The sequence below is a fragment of the Pantherophis guttatus genome, chromosome 10 (assembly GCF_059756535.1).
Source record: "Pantherophis guttatus breed Tessera chromosome 10, ASM5975653v1, whole genome shotgun sequence".
NCBI lineage: Eukaryota > Metazoa > Chordata > Lepidosauria > Squamata > Colubridae > Pantherophis > Pantherophis guttatus.
Genome location: NC_142072.1, coordinates 27,830,631 through 27,850,749, shown reverse-complemented (window position 1 = coordinate 27,850,749; position 20,119 = coordinate 27,830,631). Strand labels below are relative to the sequence as shown.

The following is a 20,119-nucleotide window of genomic DNA, read 5'->3' as shown; positions in this document are numbered from 1 at the left end:
GGGAGCCAGGACCATAAGCAGCTCTCAAAGCTTTCAGGGAAGCCCCAGAATTTCCCCAAAGGTGGTCATTTTTAATGTGACAGAAATAATAATTAATAATAATAATAAAATAATTATGGGAAGGAATGTTGAATGTATCAAATTGCCATGAAGACTTCTGACTTTTCATCCGCCAGCGGTCACGTTTTTATACATCCTCTGTTCTGTTTTCAGGTCTTTGTGGAAGAATGGCTAGCAAAGGGGTTTCTTGTGGAGGAGATGAACCAACGGGGGACAGCCTTAGAGAATTTAATTGTTGAGATTACAGCTCCAGATGCACAATCTAAGACAGGTAGGAGACTGAGAGATGCACTCTTTTCTACTCTGACCTGCCTCTCTTTAAACTGCCATTCTGAATTTAGTTTCTTGTTAGATAACAATTATGAAAGGCTTGGAAGAGGAAGAATGTAAAGATGCACAGTTGTTCTGTTCCAGCTTTTCTCCAGTTCTTGGCAGAAGCTGAAGATGGAAAGCTCTTTACATTCCTATATTGTGTTCCTGTAGACTGCCAGAGGTCTTAGGGAGGAACAGGCTGACTGATGGAATTGTTTTCCTCTGAGAAAGGTTGTTAACTAAATCAGTTAATTAAAAGATGTCAGGTAGCAAAACTAGGATGAAATTGTGGCAAGGCCATCCTAGCTTCTCAAAGTAGGCCAGAAGTAGGCAGTTGACTAGTGTGGAAAGATGAATCGGATTGCAGCTTCCACAGTTCCTTATCATTGGCTATACCCACTGGAGGGGAGAACAGTTGTAATCAAAACATTTAGAGAGGCCCCTCATTGTTAATTGTAGAATAGTCAGTACTCAGCTTAGATGGATCAAATGGTTGATTCAACAAGTCAATCCTTCTTCAAAAAATCTCCCAATATAACAGAATAAGAGGATTGGAAGGGGCTTTAGAGGTCTTCTAGTCCAACCCCGGGAAACCCTATACCATTTTTTAATCCTGATTTATGGCAATCTAGAACTAATGCTGCACTGCAGAATCTATTCTTAATAAAAGTGCTTTAAATGTTCCATCTGTATTTGTAAATCCCACCCAAAAGAATTTTGTTTCAATCTGTCAAATGTGAATACCATCTACAGATTGTCCTCAGTTAATGACTGCAGTTGGGGCTGGCAGCTCTATCACTAAACAATGCAGTTGTAAAGCAAACCAAAAAAAAATCACATGACCATATTAACCTATAATGTATCAATAAAAGTTGTATAAGCAGCACTTACAAAATTAGCTCCAACTAATAAATTATCCATGTTAATTGCAAGATTATACAGCACTCAGAGGCAGACAATATTTCCCTCCAATTATAAGAAAAGTATTCCTTGAAAGACATTAAGAAACATGAAGCCAGACATTTTGAGGAATTGCTTAACTGACCTTGGAAAGAGTTGCAGCTCAGTCCTGCCTGATAGAAATTCCATATCTTTGTCATCACCATGGTTTTTGAGTTACATGCAGAGCACAATATATTTTCCAGGGAAGGTTGAAGGCATCTCTTTCAAACAACCACCAAGATTTCTGGAACAAGGTGCTTTGGACTGTGGGGAGAGGGGTTAGTGTGGTCAGTGTGCAAAGCCAGCTAATGCTGAACTAGATGTTTTTTTATATCTAGTTTTGTACAAGCAGGTACAAAAATAGAGACAGTGTGATGTAATGATGCTAGGCTAGGACTAGGGAGAGCAGGCCCAAATCCCACTGTCTATGGAGATTCTCAGTCATCCAGGTCATGGTTGTCCCAAAGGTGCTTTTTTCAAGAGGCAACTGGACTTTCTGTTTTTTCTTTGAAGACGTTTCGCTTCTCATCCAAGAAGCTTCTTCAGCTCTGAAGAAGAAGGGCTGAAGAAGCTTCTTGGATGAGAAGCGAAACGTCTTCAAAAAAACCCCAGAAAGTCCAGTTGCCTCTCGAAAAAGCTCCAAATCCCACTTGTCTCTTGATGGGTAGATGGTCCAGTTGGAGCTCACTGCTGGCGCAGGCTATCCTGGACTTGTATCGGGTGCAGCCATGCAATAAACTTTTATACCAATTCAGCTCAGCTCACAACAGAATGACCCTGGATGGTATACTGTTCCCTATGACTATCATTAAGTGTTGTACCTTATGATTCTTGACGAATGTATCTTCTCTTTTATGTACACTGAGAGCATATGCACCAAGACAAATTCCTTGTGTTTCCAATCACACTTGGTCAATAAAGAATTCTATTCTATTATATACCACATTCAGTTAAAAAGAAAACCAATAAATATGCATACTATAAAGTATAAAAACTACCAAAAAGCGCACAAAAGAAGATAGGATGATGTTAATTGCAGTAAGGAGCCATTGCAAAATCTTCCTGCCCCCTGAGATCCCCAGTCTGATAATATACCCAGGTCTTGCAGAATGTTGAGAGGGATGGAGCTAATCTTACGTTGGTGGGGGGGAAATAAGATTCCGCAAGGCGGGTTCCACGGTATGCAGTGCAAAAGAATGATCATAGCTATAGACTAAATCACAGTCCTGCAGTTCCTAACCATGTAGTGCCTTCAATTCTTTTTTGGCTAGATCGATTTTTGTTCTTCACCTAATATGTTTTAAAACTCCCATGTTTGTTTTGAGGAGAAAAAAAAGAAAACTGTGGGTCCTAACCACTTTGTTCTCCCGTGGTGCAATAAGTTTGATCCCTTGGGTCTCTGTCAGCCACATCCCTGCATTCCTTGCCAGCCGAGCATTCCCTATATAATTGCTTCCGATTGTTTGCCTTGCGCTATGCAGAAGTAAAATATGCAACAACCCTTCTCCCCAGGTCAGAGGGCTCCTTCCCATGATGACACAAAGGCAACAGTGTGCAAGCGCTCTATAGTGTCTGTGCCGTTGCCGGGGAACACAGATCGGGCCTCAAAACAACAGCCGTGTTAGTGAAGCCATCATGCACTGGGCATACTGAAAGGCAAGCCGCAGCCTTCTTCCAAATGGAACATTCCCTGTGACACCTTGTTTGTTTCCATTAGGACCCCCCAGAACAGGCATTCTTTGGACAGATCACATTGCAGTGAGAAAAATAAAATGCAAAAGGAAGAAATATCAACAGTGAGAGCAATATAATAATTTACTTTTATGTTGGCAGGTAGTTCTATAATCACATGCGTGCAGTGAAACATGTCAGAATAACCTTAGGCTGCTCACAGCATCGCAGGGACCTCTTCTGGGGTTCCTCTGCCTGGTGCAGGGAGAGTTTCCATGCCAGCACTCTCATAACAGAAAGCAGCAGGCATTTTGAATGGGGTGCTGGATTAATAGACAGCCCCAAAAATGAACAGCCAAGCAAACAGGTCTCTCAGAGAATAATTTAATTTTACTAAAAAAAGCGTTAAGGGGGCAGCACAAAAATTCCAACCACTATCTTTGTTTGCAGAAGGAAGCCTTCTACTGTATATATGCCATTCAAAGTGGTTAACTCTCTTTCTCCTGTGCATTTGGTGAAAGAAAGATGCAACCTCTTGAACGTTGCAGTGAATCTTGAGTGTGAACCTGCTTATGTATTTGCACACTAATTAAATGTGAACTCACTCTTACACTTGGACCTTTGTTAGTGGCATTTTACGCTGATAGTTTAAAAACAGCATGCCTTAGCAGTTGTTTTTTTCAGTATGATCAAAAATAATTCATCAATGGTTCTCCTACCCTAAAGGGGCTAATGACAATCTAGCTCAATGTTTCTCAACTTTGGCCATTTTAAATATGGCTGGCTGGGGAATTCTGGGAGTAGAAGTCCATACATCTTAAAGTTGCCAAGGTTGAAAAACACTGATCCAGCTAGATTATAGCAGCATGAATGGATGTTAGTTGTGTTCCAGCTGCGAAGGGCTCTGTATCTTTTCCAAAATATTACACTACCATGTCATTATGTCTGTCTCCTTATGATTTTGCTCAGGTCCTGTGCTCCCTGCTGGTGGTAGTTCAACAGGCAGTGTAAATGGATATCATACCTGCAAAGGTAGGCAATACAGCTAATTGTGCATAGACTCTTGCAGTTTCTTTTTTTATGAGTCGGGGGCCATATGGACGGGGTAAAACTGGAAGGTTCTTTCCCACTCATTCCCAAACCTTCCTTGTCACTCATCTCAGGTTATTTCAAACTTTTTTAACTAAGCGCAAATTATAGATGCATCCAGTATTTAAAGCTTTCTTATGGCTCTTTAAGCAAAACTGGCAGGGAACGAAGCACCTGCTGATTTTTAGGAAGAGAATAGTTTAAAAGCTGCACCCCTGTCATAGAGGGTCAGATTCTGGAAATTCTGAAAACTCTCTTCTTCCATCATCACTTTTCTTAAGAAAAGGGGAGTCTGTGTGTGCAGAAGGCCTTTCACCTGAAGCGCCCTTTGACGTTGTTCATGCATGTTGTTTATTACACTGAACATATGTAGACTCTTACATCTTCATCTGTTACATTGAGCCCTTATATCTATAACCATAAGCAAATTAAATAATTCCTCTAATTCCAGTTGGGTTCTTTTTCTGCCTTAGATCTGACAGAGATCCAGTGTGACATGTCAGACGTGAACCAGCAGTACGAAGGGCTGGGTGCTGCTTTACGAGGGCGCCTAGAGCAGCTCTCGGCCATGTTGGACAAGATGAGGGAGGCCCAGGACGAGGTGAACTCTGTGCTGTCATGGTTGGAGGAGAAGGAGCAGGCTTTGAAAGTCCTGGAAGCTTCCTCATCACCTACAAAATCGGAGACAATGAGAGCTCAGGCAGAGCATAACAAGGTCTTATTTTCATGTATCAATAAAATCCCGTTCCTTGCTTTTTTAAAACCATCCATAATAATATTGTTCAGCAAAGCATATGGCAAGTGTCTTCTCCTTTTGTAGCCAGGAGAACGATTCTCTGTTGGAGGCTGATCTGAAACATAAAACGGAGTTTATAAACCCCTTTTCATGCCTCCCACAAAAATAGAATTTAGTTATTCAAATGGTTGAAATTCCATTTTAAAGAGACTTCGTTGTTGTACTAGTGGGTGCTCTGTAATATATTCTGGCATTACTATTGCAAGTGCTGCTGTTCCTTTGAAGAGCAGCCTAAATCCTTTTCAAATACTGACCAGTGTTTAGGTCAATCGTTCCCTTCCTCCAGATGCACAGGCTTCAGGTCACAAGTTTTCAATCCAGTGAGGGGACAGACTCAAAATGTGTAGAACATGGATGCCTTCCAAGCCTCTGTGTGCAACCTCCCTTTTTGTGGCTTCATAGGCCCCCTGGACTTTTGGGCACCAGTTTTTTCAGCCCAGGTGAGAAGCAAAATGAATGCCTCGAGATTTGTATTTTACCCATTGAAACTCCTCCAATTTCTCATCTAAGTAAGGTAGATAATACTTCTGATTTGGAGAAAGTTTAAGGCTGCCTTTTCATAAAGCCTAAAATAGGCTGAAAACATTGGTCCTCGCTTTTGATGACCTTTGGTCATCACTGATCATAGCCATCACTGCCTCTGCTATCCTCAGAGGGAAGAAGAAATCAAGAGAATGGAAGCTTGTCCTAGGAAACATTTCCTGCCTTTAACTCACTCTCAATCACCCCCACAGTCTGATGCTTTCCTCCTCCTTTCTGAATAGGCATTTTTGGGTGATTTGGAGCAGAACGCTGTGAAGGTCCAGGCAGCCAAGGAATCGCTCTCTGGACTCCTGGAGAAATACCCAGACTCTCCAGAAGCAAGAAACTGGAAGAGGATGTTGGAAGACTTAAGTACGTTGCCTGGGAATCTCGGAGAAACTCTGCAGGGGCTAATTAAGAACTCAGAACATTTCTGCAGGCCACCCTGAGTTTCTTCTTGCTGCCTTTCATTGTGTAAACCTGGGGGAGAGTGACAGCCTCAGCAGCAGTGAAGTGCACAATAAGAAATGACTGACTCTTGTGGAGGATATATACCATGTTATTGATATCAGTTTCTTTATATATATTCAAAACTTCAGTTTTGAACATGGCATAAGTGCTCCATAACATTTTTAGCAACAGCATATTCAGCTTCAGGCGAGGTGGGCAGCATATAAGTTTATTATATAAATAAATAATAAATATTCCCAAAATTAAACCAAACATAATAATAATTACAATAATAATAATAATAATAATAATAATAATAATAATAATAATAATAATAATAATAATAATAATAATAATGTGGTAGACTTTTTAAAAAATCTTGCAAGTTCCCCCAATCTTCTTGTCCCATGAGGTCTTGGAGATGAGCTCGCTGAAATACCACAAGATTTGATATGTAGTCCCAGAAAGAAGTTTAGTGGCAGCCTGGGAAATAAATACAGGGCCATTATTTCCATTTATCAGGAACATTGCCTGCATGGTAGCATTTGTTGCTAGTGAGCATGTCCTTCCACATCCAGGCAATTAGAGGAGTCGAATCTTCTAGAAGATAGCAAGGGACATGATGCTCAGAGAGGCTGGGTCTTGCAGAATGGATGTCTTCTCCGTACGCAAGCAGGAAAAAGTCCTCAATATGGAGAGAGAAGGGCTCTTGGGAAGTAAATTGTGGTGTGAGAAAAGGAAACAGGAAGCATGGATGGGTATAGAGGTGTGCCTATTTTCATTTCTGAGAAATGTTGGTGTAAGATGAGTCTATGTAAGTGAGGACAAAGAACCTTGATGTAAATATTGGTTTAGGCAGGATCTATTCTCGTTCTCAGTGGCTCCTGTTTAGCCACTGGCTGTTGTAAAAAGATTTGTGCAAGATACATTTTACCTCTTGCATTATATTGCCGATGTCCCCAACCATGGTGGTTTCCATGTTCAGATTCCAGGTGGGCCCATGCCAAGCAGGTGACAGAGGAGCGCCAGCAGAAGCTAGAAAAATCAGCCAATGAACTGGCAAGTTTTCAGGAAGCAGAAGGCCAGCTGAGGCCCTGGCTGATGGAGAAGGAGCTTATGATGAGTGTGCTGGGACCACTGTCCATTGATCCTAATATGCTGAACGCACAAAAACAGCAGGTTCAGGTGAGTAAAGCAAAAGTCTTGGGTTCTGTCTTTTTGTGTGTTTGGACTGAGTGCAGAGAGGTCAGTGTGGATGGAGGTGGGAGCTGAGGAGGCTGCATGGCCAATCACAGTTGGCGTGATCAAAATACCTCCAATTTCACTTCAAGCCCTGATAGAGGAAAGCTCATTTACAGATGCTTGGTTTATTTAACATCTTGCTCATATTTAATTTGTCTCCTTTTTTGGAGTAAGAAATCATATTGCTAAAAAGTCCATAGCCAGTCGGCCAAGAGGGAGGGAAAAGTCTTCTTGATACTCTTTCTGCCACTTGTTTATATGTTCTGGAGTAGCAGCAGGACAAATGAGGCAGCGGACCGGAAGGCCATCGTCCTCCCCAGCATTTTTTAAAACCTGTATTAAAAGCTCAACCCCTGCAGTTTCTGTGCAACACTTTCAGAAACTCCATGTTCAGATGCTTTAGAGCTGCCAAATGCGCTTTTATCTCTGTTGTCAGCCAGTTTAAACTCCTACTTTTTATGACTAAGCTATTTGGCTCTTAATTGATTTGTTAGTTGGTGTTATATATGTTTTACACCTCATTAAATGTTCCTTCTGAATGAAGATTAAGCTGCTATAGTTAATTGATGATATAAATATTGCTACTTGTTGCTTCAACCCTAAAGGTTCTTGGAAGAAGATGTTCCTTGGACCTGTTATGTATTTGGCTCTCAAGTATGGTCTTCCTTAACGGGTTCTTTCCCATTCCACCAAGTCCTGGGTCATGTGGCTGGAGTTGCTTCTTTGGTCACGGTAGTTAGAAAATAGGAGGTTGCAATCCAGCACATTGTGGAAGACACATTGAGTGATTCCTAGGGCATCCTCCTAATTGTCCATACCCTAACAGCAGTACACAATCAAGGAAGCAATATTCACATGGAATGTCAATAATGAGGATGAATAATGGGAAAAATGGGATTCAGTTATGGAATCCTAGAAGTTAGAGAAATAGACTCCAGTCGTCACTTACTACTGATTACACTAAGATGAAATCTCTGTGAATTATGGGACTTCTTTCCCACCGATTCCCTAATGGTGGGATTGATGTGACATTAGAGAGAGAAGGCTGAAGTGTCTGTTTGCTCCTCACGTGCAGTGTTTTGAAAACCTCCCTTTTCCTTCCCAGGCTCCAAGAACTTCCTTACCCACTTTTCATAAAGCAAAAGCTCTCCCTAGAATGTTTTTCAGAATCCTTTGCAATGCGTGGGAGTTCATTTTCATGTTAATCTATATAAAGATGAATCCCCAAGGGCAGAATACTTGAAAACCACCAATTTATTTTACAGAAAAAGGCATCTTAATTATTTTAGTGGAATTTGGGAAGACAGTGTGTTTGCGGCTGTCTTTGTGTGTTTCTGAGTTCTTAAAATGGCGACTCCCACTATAGTGAGGCTAATAGCACCCATCCTTTCCTTCTCCTTCATCTTTCCCTTTTGTTTTAATTGAATCCCCCTAATCCTTCACATGCTTATTTGTGTTGCAGTTCATGCTGAAAGAATTTGAAGCTCGGAAACACCAGTATGACCAGCTGAACGAGGCAGCCCGGGGAATCCCCACCAGCCCTGGTGAAAAGTGTCCATCCCACAGCCATGTGCAGGAAGAGCTCCAGGCTATCAACAGGAAGTGGACCAAGCTTATGGAATGTCTCAACTCTCGTTCCAGTCAAATCGACCAGGCTGTGGTCAAGAGCACCCAGTTCCAAGAGCTGCTCCAGGGATTGTCTGAGAAAGTGAAAGCTGCTGGACAGCGCCTGAGCACCCAGCCTGCCATCAGCACCCAACCAGAGGCTGTGAAGCAGCAGCTGGAGGAAACCAGTGAAATCCGGTCTGAGTTGGAGCAGCTGGAAGAGGAGATCACAGAGGCTCAAGCCCTGTGCGAGCAGCTCTCGGTTCTCATTGGAGAGCAGTACCTTAAAGATGAACTCAGGAAGCGCCTGGAAACCGTTGCCTTGCCTCTCAAAGGGCTGGAGGATTTAGCAGGTATAATGTTCACAGATTTTGAAGAGAACGGTACCATTTAATTGAGAAGTAGACTCAAAGCACCAGAAGTTGTAGGAAGTTGGTAGTGTGCAGTTGGGCCCAGTAGCTTCTAATATATGCATTTAGGTGGCATTAAAATCAGCAGGGCCATTAGCACACGTCAAGCCATTGTGAATGTTCTCCTAGGAAGGAACCTGTAGGTCATGTCAGTGCTGTAAATATAGTGCCCAAACACTCTGATGTGTATAGTGGTCCAGGAGACAATGCTGGGTCTCCTTTTCTTGTAGTCTCACAAAGAAAGAAAACCACACAAGTCAAAATCAAACCCCATTATGGTTCAGTATGCTTTATAGAGAGGGAAACAGTGAAAATTCTCACTTCTCCAGGATTGCTCACCCACACAATGAGTAATGTTACACCTCCCCAAAGATAGCGTAAGAGTCTGGTACAGTGTGTCCTAGAATTCCCATAGCTGAATGGTTCTCCATTTTCAAATTCAGTATTTTAAAATCTACAATAATTAGAACTAAAAATAATTATACATGAGTGCCCAGAGGAAAAAGGAAGATGGTAATTGGGCTTAAGTCCTTTACGACTACGAGAAAAAAAATACAAAGTGGCAGCCCATCCCATCCCGTGTCAAATGCTTCTATTTCCTAGAGTAGCTTGCTTTAAATGTGTATAATATTTTCTCCCTGGGATAAGTTCAGAGACTGGTGTTTGAGTTTGTATGGTGAAGTACATTTTCAGCCATGCATCCCTTCCCATTTCTAGGTGACCGACTGAATCGCTTGCAGACGGCACTCGCCAGCTCCCAGCAATTCCAGCAGATGTTTGATGAGCTCCACACTTGGCTAGAGGGCAGACTGAAGCAGCAGGCACAGAGTGGGCCAATCTCAGCCAAGCTGGAGAGGCTGCAGTTTCAGATTCAGGAGCAGGAAGAATCCCAAAAGAGCCTGAACCAACATAGTGGCTCCTATGAAATGATTGTGGCCGAGGAGGAATCTTTGCTTCTCTCTGTTCATCCTGGGGAGGAGAAGGCAACCTTGCAAAGTCAGTTGGTTAGCTTGAAAGCAAACTGGGAGGAGCTGAGCAAACAAATTGCCAGCCGGCACTCCAAACTTAAGGACTGCTTACAGAAGGCCCAGAAATATCAGCGCCATGTGGAAGACCTTTTCCCTTGGGTGGAGGATTGTAGGTCAAAGATGTTAGAGTTAGAAGTCACTCTGGATCTAGTGCAACTGGAAGCCGCTCTTCTAAGATCAAAGGCCATGTTGAGTGATGTAGCAAAACGACGCTCCCTTCTAGAGATGCTGAATAGTGCTGCTGATATCCTCATTGATGCATCAGAAATGGATGAAGATGACATTAGAGATGAGAAAGCAGAGATCAACCAGAAGATGGATGCTATAACAGAGGAGCTCCAAGCCAAGACTGAGTCCCTTGAAGAGATGTCTCAAAGGCTCAAGGAATTCCAAGAAAGTTTTAGGAACATTGAAAAGAAACTAGAAGGGACAAAGCACCAGCTGGAGATCTATGAAGCTCTTGGCCCTCAGGCCTGCAGCAATAAAAATTTGGAAAAACTGAGAGCTCAACAGGAGGCTCTTCAGACCTTGGAAGCCCAAGTGGATTACCTCAGGAATTTCACTCAGGGTCTCGTGGAAGATACTCCAGATGGATCAGACTCTTCCCATCTCTTACGCCAAGCTGAAATTGTTCAGCAAGATTTCAAGGGGGTGAAGCAAAAAGTCAATGAATGTTGTAAAATTATGGAAAGCAAGCTTGAAGGGATAGGACTGTTTAATAATCATGTTCGGGAAATGTTTTCTCAACTGACTGACCTAGATGATGAGTTGGATAGCATGGGACCTGTTGGGAGGGACATGGACAGCCTCCAGTCCCAAGCAGATGATGCCCATGAATTTCTGGGCAAACTTCAATGGTTAAGATTGGATATCCAAGCTTCTGAAGAGAAATGTAGACAGATGCTAGATGATGAAGGGAGTCCTGATCTCATAGGGCTGAAACGTGAACTGGAGACCTTAAATAAGCAATGCATCAAATTGACTGAAAGGGGGAAAAACCGCCTGGAGCAGGTGGATACCACGCTGGCTCGGGTCAAAGACTTTTACAACAAGCTGAAGGAGCTGAACTACATGACCACTGCAGCAGAAGAGGGGGAAGCACTGCAATGGGTAGTTGGGACTGAGGTGGACGTAATCAACCAGCAGCTGGCAGATTTCAAGGTAAGAGCCTTTCCATCCTAAAGGTGTTTCTTGTTTATACTGGATCCAGTCCTGGTTGTGTGTATGACTTTTCTCAGTTGCGTACCGTCTTCCTGGAGATTACTAGGATACATCAGTGACTGGGAGGTAAAATATGGCAGAAAAAATTAGCTTGTGGCTTGTCATTCACCAGGGGTGAATTTGCCTTTCATATCAGCATTCACGTGGGTAGTTTTAGGAACATTGTCCACTCAGGATGCATTTGTGTACTTGTGCACTTGCTTGTGTACTCTAAACATTGATGTTCGACGCATCTTACATAATAAAAGGAAAATAGTTTACATGTTTTTGTGAAAAATAGTTACGCCAATACATGTTTTTAAGAGAGGCAAGACAGCCATCCCTTGTAGATGCTGTAATTTGTATTCCCGCTTAGAAGAGCATTGGGCCTGATGGCTTCAATTATTCCTTCCAACTCTTGGATTCTGTGATTTGAGTCAGATTCCGGTCCAGATTTTGGAGGCCTTTCTAGCTCCATATAAGGAACCTTGGGATACATTGATGCTAGGGGCTTCCTTTGAACTGTTGTATAGGCACACCTTTTATCCTCAGCCGATTTCATTCTGAGGAAATGTAAGGGTTTTTTTTTAACTGGGCCTCTTTTGGTAATAGCCACTCTATGCTATACAAGTTCAGCAACCTCCTCAAATGCTGAGCACGATTACATATCCATCCCAAATAAATGCAACAGTTTTAAAAATAGCTTAACTAATGCAACAGTGTCATTTCAGGAAATCCACCTCCCAAAAGTTTGGTGTGAAAATGGTAGAATGTTAAATGAAAACCCAAGATTCTGTGTAGATTTTGAAGTTCTTCCCTGGAGTATCTAAATATCTCAGCAGGAACGTTGAGTTCATGAAATTTGGGGCACTGGGAAGAATTTTGAATGTAGATGTTCTTCATTTGCTACTGGGGAATATTATGAGCTCTAATCTGAGCTCTGTCTCAGAACTGCAGACTCTAAGGAAATGTTGTCTTCCACCGAAATAAAGCAGAACCACATTTGAAAAAATGAAATTTCAGGGTGCAGGTTTTCAAAGAATAAGGTTTGTGGGATTTTGATGGATATCAAGTAAAAGTCAATGCTCAGTTATTTGCAAATCATATTATTGTTTTGTATTTCTGCTGCAGTTAAGCAAATTTGCCTTATTGAAATGATGTTTTTGTGAATGGATATTAATTGGTGAGTGTATTTTAAGTACTTAGGTTGGCATAGTCTTGGAAGAATCAAGACATAAATTGGTTCAAAGGGTTTCCAGATGGGAAAATCCCTCCGAGGTTCACCAGCTTGTGTTGGCAGCTCTTTCCTATCCAGTCAGAAAGAAGCAGCCCAGTGGGGAAGGAAGCAGTGAAGCAGGAGCTTCCATCGGCCCCTGGATGAACAGGTTGAGGGACTTTCTTGTGGTGTTCTCATGCTTCAGCTGGAGCTGAAAGGAGGTTGAGACAATGGGAGGAACAAATATGGGTGAATTTGCACCTGAGAGGGTTAGGTGAATGGACATCTTGAGCAGGGCAGAGCATTTTCATCATTTGGGTTGGGAGGAACTCAGAGGGGCGATGGGGTCATGGCTTGCGAAGCTTAGGCTGTTGTGGTGCTGTTAAAATTCCTCTGTTGCTCTTTTATAGGGAAGCATGTGTAGGTTTGAACAAGCCTGGATGAAGGCACATTGGCTGCTGGTTTCACTGACCCTGTTTTGCAGGAGCTGCAGGGAGAATCGTAGAAGGAGGTGTTAGGAATGGGGGGGGAGGCTGTCTTGGAGGCAAGTTGCCGTTTTTTCAGAGCTATCAAAATAGTGAAGTTCTCTCTGCCCTTGGCAATGGAGCAGGTGCTTGGTGGGCGGGCTGAGTAATGCACAGGCTCCCAGGATCTTCCTCCAGGCTGCTCGGTTTTTCCAGTCCTGCAAAGAATCTCTGTATTTATTCCAGCTCGTGGCCAACCCAGAGCAGGCAATTGGGTTCATATTCCTTGGAGGAGTGAGGCGAACCCCACTTTTCTCAGGGGATACAGCTTAAAAGCTCTCTCCACGTCTTTGAACGGGCTCCAGCTTTAATCTTCCAGGCGGAGCTTTTCAGAAATGTTCTTCACATGCAGTTTTTTGGCCACGTGGTTCCCCCCTCTTCCAGCCAGCTGAGTGCTCTGGTCTGGGGAAAGAAGAGAGGCAGAGCTTGGGTGGAGCAGAGAGAGCAGGAGGGGGTATATGGGAAGTAGCAGCTGGAACAACTTGCACTTGGGGAGGAAGAGGGGGAAAATGGTTTAAAATGTTGGCAGGAGAAAAGCTCCTGCTTGTAATCTACGGGCTACTGCAGCTGACATAAGTGCGTTGCCTTCTGCTGAGGGTGTGATCAGGGTTTTGCTTATGCAGTGGGTAAACTCAGCCATTGTGGTCAGTAGCCCCCAGTTTATAGCTCAGTCTTATGGGTAAACCTTGCCATTAGGATGGCTAGGACAAAATGGCAGAAACATACAAAGATATGAAGCTTTTCCTTCAATTTGTCCCTGTTTGGAAGGATAACTATTTGGGGGATAATATGACATTATCATTGTGCTTCTAAACTCAAAATGCCAGGGAATAATATGATGTTAGTGTGCTTGGGCTGCAAAGGAAGCTCCGGGCTACCATGTGGCCTTAGAGATACAGGTTACGGACACCCATCTCTCTTCTTCCTTTGCTAGCAGCCCCATTGGGGAGGAAAGCAGCCCAACCTCTTGCACTCTGCCCTCCCCCCCCATTTTAAGATTCAGAGCCCCATTTGTCTCTCTGATGGTGTGGGGCTCCCACACCAACCCCACCAGGGAGGACCAATGCCACCCAGAAATGCTTGGTGGAGGAAGCAGCAATCATTTCCTGTTTGAGAGCTCCTCTTTGTTGCAAAAGAAAGAAGGAAGGTCCTGTTTGAAAGCCATTGGCAACTACGCTGACCCCAGTCCCAGCCCTCTCCTCCTCAAGGCTGTTCAGTTGCCGTCCTTTGCCAGCTTTGTCTAAAAGTCGAAGAAACAAAGGCCAGTAGCCAGAAGGGGGACGAAAGGGAAGGCAGATTTTCCAGGTGGCTTCATTTAGCCAGAAAGCTGACAAACACCTGCCTGCTCTTGGCAGAACAGGAGCCGGGCAAACAATGGAGTCATTGAGTGGAGGCGGACATGAGGCAGGAGGAAGAAAGGGTTGATTCAGAGCTTCCTCCCCTCACCCGCCCATCACCTAGGCAGGCTCTGTGGCGGGTGGGGGAGATTTTTCTGAATGGTTCCTGCGCTATTCCCATTTCTGTAACAAATAAGGCTGTCTGTGCATTATGCAAAGGCTGTTGACAGTAGACCAAAGTGGGACATTTACTAAGGCTGGCTCATTCACACACAACTTCTCCTTCTGCTTTACCTTCTCTCTCCCCCTCTCCCCTTTTAGTTAAATATTCCCAATACTTTAAAAAAAAAAAATAGAAGGATAAATTTCCACAAGACCCCTAAGAGACAGCCTAAGAACATCAGACAGAAATTAAAGCAATGAGGAGTCATGACTGTGACCCACAGAAGCTTCTGCAATAATTTTTAAGATGCCTCCAGGTTCTGCCCTTTTCCCTATCAAAAGTTCACTTGACAACTCCCTCTGGAAATGAGCAGAAGCCCACATTGTGCCTCACACCATCCCTTTCCATATGTTTCCCAAGAGGTGGAATTGCACAGTTGTATTTGCCATCTACATTCTTGGATCTGCCAAACGACTCCTGAGCAATCTATGGAACTCTATTGTGCTTGACTTTCAGATAATTTGTATTTATTTATTTATTTTTATTTTATTAGGCTTATATGCCGCCCTATCTCCAATGGACTCAGGGCGGCTCACAACAATAAAACCACAATCCAATGCAAGTTAAAATGCCTAATTAAACAAATACAGTTAAAACCCGTAAAAACCCCCATCAGTCCAGGCCGGGGAACTCGAATAGCCAAGTTTTTAATTCGCGGCAAAAGGTGTGAAGGTCAGGGGCCAGCCGAAGCCCCAAGGGAAGTTGATTCCAGAGGGTGGGCGCGCCTACAGAGAAGGCTCTATCCCTGGGGGCCGCCAGCCGACATTGTCTCGCCGACGGCACCCTGAGCAGGCCCTCCCTATGGGCGCGAATCAGGCGATGGGATGTTGTTGCTGGCTGCAGGTGGTCCGCCAAATATCTTGGGCCTAAGCCACGTAGGGCTTTATAGGTCATCACCAGCACCTTGAATCTCACCCGGAGGGCAACCGGTAACCAATGCAGGTCGCGCAGGAGGGGTGTTACATGGGAGTATCGGGATTCTCCCATCACAACCCGCGCGGCCGCATTTTGCACCAGCTGATGGTGTTCCCTATAATTTCCCTGTTTTTTCCATTCATCTACCTTGATTTTATTATTTATAAAGTTTTTGTAAAGTGTTTGAATACTTAAATGACCAGGTTTAAATTTTGAAGGTCTATCCTTCCACCAGCCATTTTAGCCTCCTCTCAGCCTGTTTTGGAATCTTGGAAATAATTGCTTGAACCTAGATGTGCTTTGTCCAGCTGGATGCAATCTTGAGAATATAGGCATTGTGAACTTTCTCTCATTCCTTTCCTCCTTCTTAGCCCATTCCTATGCTAACTTTCACATTGCTATTATTACCTTGGGCAAAAGTATTCCACTGATTTCTGGACACAGCCCTTCCAGTCTCCAAAAGGAAATCCTGAAGCCTTTTGGCAGCTGCAGTGTGTCTGTCTGATCCAAGAAAGTGACTCAACAAGTTTGTCTCAAACAGACCTTTTGAATAACAATTCCTTTTGTTTATGCAGTGCCTTTTGAAAAAGGATGTGGTCGATTCCATCCCTCCAGCGACCATGATGCAGTGGAAGTCACCTTCAGGAATGAGAAGTTGACTTTATGCATTTAGGCCGTAAAATACAGTACTGCGTTATCTGCTGTGATCCTTGTCTTGGAGTGTGAGGGCACAGATTGGATTCATTCCAGATGTTGGATTCCTTTCCAGTCCATGCACAGGAGAGTTCTTGGGACCTCCTCAGTCCTCTCTTCATGCCCCTGGTTCGCTCTTTGGAAACTTATTAATGTGCTATTATCCAAAGAGACTAAACTCTTGGGAAATAGCGGAAGAATGAGCTTCTTGGGAAGGCTCTGATTGGCTGCTTCAAGCAGTTGGGCTCTTCCTGGGTGGTACCCATAATTTTAGACCACTCCACTTCGTTATTGCCAGGGATCAAAGCCACTTTTTTTCCTTTTGCTTTTCCTAAATCCTTGGGAGAAGGGAGTGGCAAACTCGCTTCTGAAGTAGGGATTTCAGAGAAGATCTCGTGCTTTTTCCTATCTGTTACAATAATAGCAAATTGCCTAGGAAATCTAGGACAGGAGAAATATTATTATCTGAACAATATTAATGAATGTGGGATTTGCCCCAAGAAATGGTGGTGTAAGAAAGGAAAACAAGCCATGGTTGGCCAGAGGGCACCCAGGATAGGCAGGGCCATTGCTTTCATGACCAGCTACAGACTTCTCAAAGAGGGCTGTCCTCCTCCTACCATGGAAAACAGGCAGCTAGGCTACATTGCTCCGGTTTCTACTGCTGGGTTCTTTTCTCTTTCCCGGGAAACATTAATTGGGGGTGGAAGGTGGGGGTGTTTCATTAGGCAGGATATCCAGAGAGTTTCACTGCAGGACATGGATTTAAATCTAAGCTCCCCAAAGCTTGTTGATTTGAAACCTTCTGAGGTGGCACTCAGGACAGTTGGAGGAGGGAAGGGGACCTTCCGGTCTTATGGTTCCTCTGTTGTCTGGTCTTCCAGAAGAGGCAGGAGGCTCCAAGGGAAAGATCGTTCTTTGCATCTTTCTTGATCTGCCTCCTTGCCTGATCAGGTGACCCATCTGAACCTAATTTTAACTCTTCCGTCATGGGCCCTGGCTCCTTCCAGTCCAGTGTGGAACAGCTGGGGGTGGCTAACTATTTTGTTTTCCTCATTGGATGCTTTCCAAGCCCACTTGAAAGGTTGCTACTTCTGCTGCCAACTTGGTATTTTGAGTATCAGCATCCCCCCAATAAAATACTTCTCATTGCACAGCTGTTTACTCATCCTTCTGACATGGTATCCAAGAGTTACAGGGTGCAAGTGAGATCTGGAGCTGAAGGCAGGGCTGGGACTGGGAGACAGGAATCCAGGCCCAAGTTGGCCAAAGGGTCCTGGCGCTTATTTTAACTCTTACTGTCTATTTCTCCAAATTTCTTCAAATCGGAGAGCCAGTTTGGTCTAGTAATAAAGACACCAGGCTGGAAACCAGGAGACTAAACGTTCTAGTCACACCCAAGCATGAAAGCCAGCTGAGTGATTTTGGGCCAATCACCAGGAGACGGAGAGTTCTAGTTCCATTTTAGGCACAAAAGCCGATGGACTATGTCCCCGTGCTTGGGGTGCTGAATGTGTTAAGGACCCCTTTTCCTGTCACTGTTGCTAACTGGCCAAGTATCTTTCTCCTGGATCTATTTGATTTAGATGTTTTTAATGTTTTTATTGTTTTTAAATGTTTTTAGTATTTTTAGTCATAATGTATTTTTTGAATTGTAAGCCTCCCAGAGCCATTGACTGAGATGGGCGGCCACAGAAATTGAATAAATAAAAAAAATAAAAACTAAATAAAAAATAGGAGGAGGATGGAGTACTAGATATGTTCATCACCTTGACTTATTTATAAAAACAATAATGGCAGGTTATATAATCAGGGGGGCAGCATTCAGGATGATAAACCCAGGGAAAAACATGCATGCATATATATATTTATGCTTCTCCCTGGGTTTATCATCCCGAATGCTTAATTTATTATTTTTTTCAAACTAACACCTCATTAAACGTAAACACCCTTGCACCTTTGTCCTTGATTAGGTAAATACTATAAGTAGTTCTCTACTTACAACCACAATTGAGCCCAAAATTTCTGTTGCTAAGTGAAAAATTTGTTACGTGGGTTTGCCCTGTTTTATGACCTTTCTTACCACAGTTGTTAAGTGAATCACTGTAGTTTTTAAATTAGTCAAACTTGTTGTTCAGTGAATCTGGCTTCCCCACTAATTTTGTCAGAAGATTGCAAAAGATCATGTGACTGTGGGACCTTGCAACCGTCATAAATATGAGTCAGTTGCCAAGTACTTAATTTTGATCACATGACTATGAGGATGCTACAACAGTTGTAAGTATGAAAACTGGTCATGTCACTTTCTTCAGTGCCATTGTAACATTGAAGGGTCACTAAACGAAATGTTGTAAATTGAGGACTACCTGTATGCCAGTGTTTCTCAACCTTGGAAGCTTGAAGATGGGTGGGCTTCAACTCCCAGAATCCCCCAGCCAGGCTGGGGGATTCTGGGAGTTGAAATCCACCCATCTTCAAGCTACCAAGGTTGAGAAATACTGCTGTATGCAATGCCCTTCATCCAATCCATCCTTTGTGGCTGCTACTAATCTCTCTTTCTTGTGAAATAATACAGAATGTGTATATTTTCATTTATTCTTCAGTTCTGAAGTGCTGGTCAGTTTTTCTTTTAACCCTGCATAGTACGGTCCTGGATCTAAATCCCGCAGAGATTCTGCCCCCTCTTTTTTCCTCTGATGACAGGAATGAAAAGACTGACAAACATGTGCACACATATATGCATATGTACATCTGGATTAAACGTGGTATTTTAAATCCTGAGAAGAGGCAGCAGCATATCGTTTGTTAGATGCTGGGCAGAAACGGGGTACTGGTGCAATTGGAAATTAGTTCTCCATCTGCCAAATGGGAAGGAGAGGGCAAGCAGGATCCGATTTGCATATAAATAGCCCTTCATAATAATAGAAGAGCAAGATGAATTAGACCATCATCAATGTACTTGACTCCTGAGTTGAGGCAGCAGTGAAACGGTCTCTCCTCTAGAGACTGGCATTAAGGGAGGGAGGAGCAGTTTGAAATATGGCCCCGGGGGGGGGGGGGGCGCCACATTTCACTTTGGAAGGAGCAATGGGGGGGGGGCACCACTGGTCCTCTATCCAGGTCCTCAGAAAGGTTCTGTCCACCTGTCCCCACCCCTTTCTTTCCCAGCAAAAGGGCAAAGAGACATTGGCATGGCCCAGTGTTTTTTTAAAAAACCTTCTAATAAAATAAATTTGAAAAAATTACCTTGGTTGCACACACATACAATATTTTGAGCACATATTTTGCTCATTTCTCCTTCTTTGGTCCCTTCCTTAATCTGTGTACACAAAGCGCATGTCTAACCCATAAAAAAAGAAGCATTGAGGTGGCAGAGTGTTTCTTCATGTCATGTTTCCTCTGAATGTGTGAATGTGTGAAGCCTGTAAATAGACTGCTGTCCTCAGATGTTTGCCAGCTTCAGCAAGAAACCCTTGTGCGTTGTGTCAGGCAACACCATTCTTGTTCCAGAGGAATACAGGAGAAGAAGTTGACAAGAGCCGAGGGCCAGCTGGCAGCCCAGAAGCTGCATCAGCAGGACAATGCTGCCTCTGTTTGTCTTGTGACACAACTTGGCCCTTGGGCAGGTTGCCTGGGGAGGGGGCTGCACTGAGACCGCAGGGGGAGATGAGGGAGAGCAGCCAGGAGGTGAGGACGAGGCCCCTTGCAGGTTGCTGCCTCTTGGCTGACTTTTAGGAAGCGCTCAGGGGAAGGCCAGGCAGTGCGCCTGCGCCTGTGACAGCATTCCTGTGTGAGATTTCGGTCCATCTCCTCTCCTGGGTCCAAACAAATGCAAACCTAGCCAGTGTTGGAAAACCCACCATCTTAGTTAATCAGACTAGAGC

At 43.7% G+C, this 20,119-nt stretch overlaps 1 protein-coding gene across 22 annotated transcripts in view; it reads left to right on the top strand.

Annotated features, from left to right (window-relative positions):
- Positions 1-20,119, top strand: part of LOC117663256 (microtubule-actin cross-linking factor 1) — a 323,136-nt gene that overhangs the window by 217,164 nt on the left and 85,853 nt on the right. For all 22 annotated transcript variants that reach the window (XM_034413270.3, XM_060691389.2, XM_060691390.2 and 19 more), the window contains 7 exons: positions 214-331; positions 3,955-4,017; positions 4,548-4,789; positions 5,635-5,764; positions 6,828-7,027; positions 8,547-9,042; positions 9,817-11,288. In XM_034413270.3, the coding sequence (XP_034269161.2) occupies positions 214-331; positions 3,955-4,017; positions 4,548-4,789; positions 5,635-5,764; positions 6,828-7,027; positions 8,547-9,042; positions 9,817-11,288 (2,721 nt within the window). The remainder of the gene's footprint in view (positions 1-213; positions 332-3,954; positions 4,018-4,547; positions 4,790-5,634; positions 5,765-6,827; positions 7,028-8,546; positions 9,043-9,816; positions 11,289-20,119) is intronic.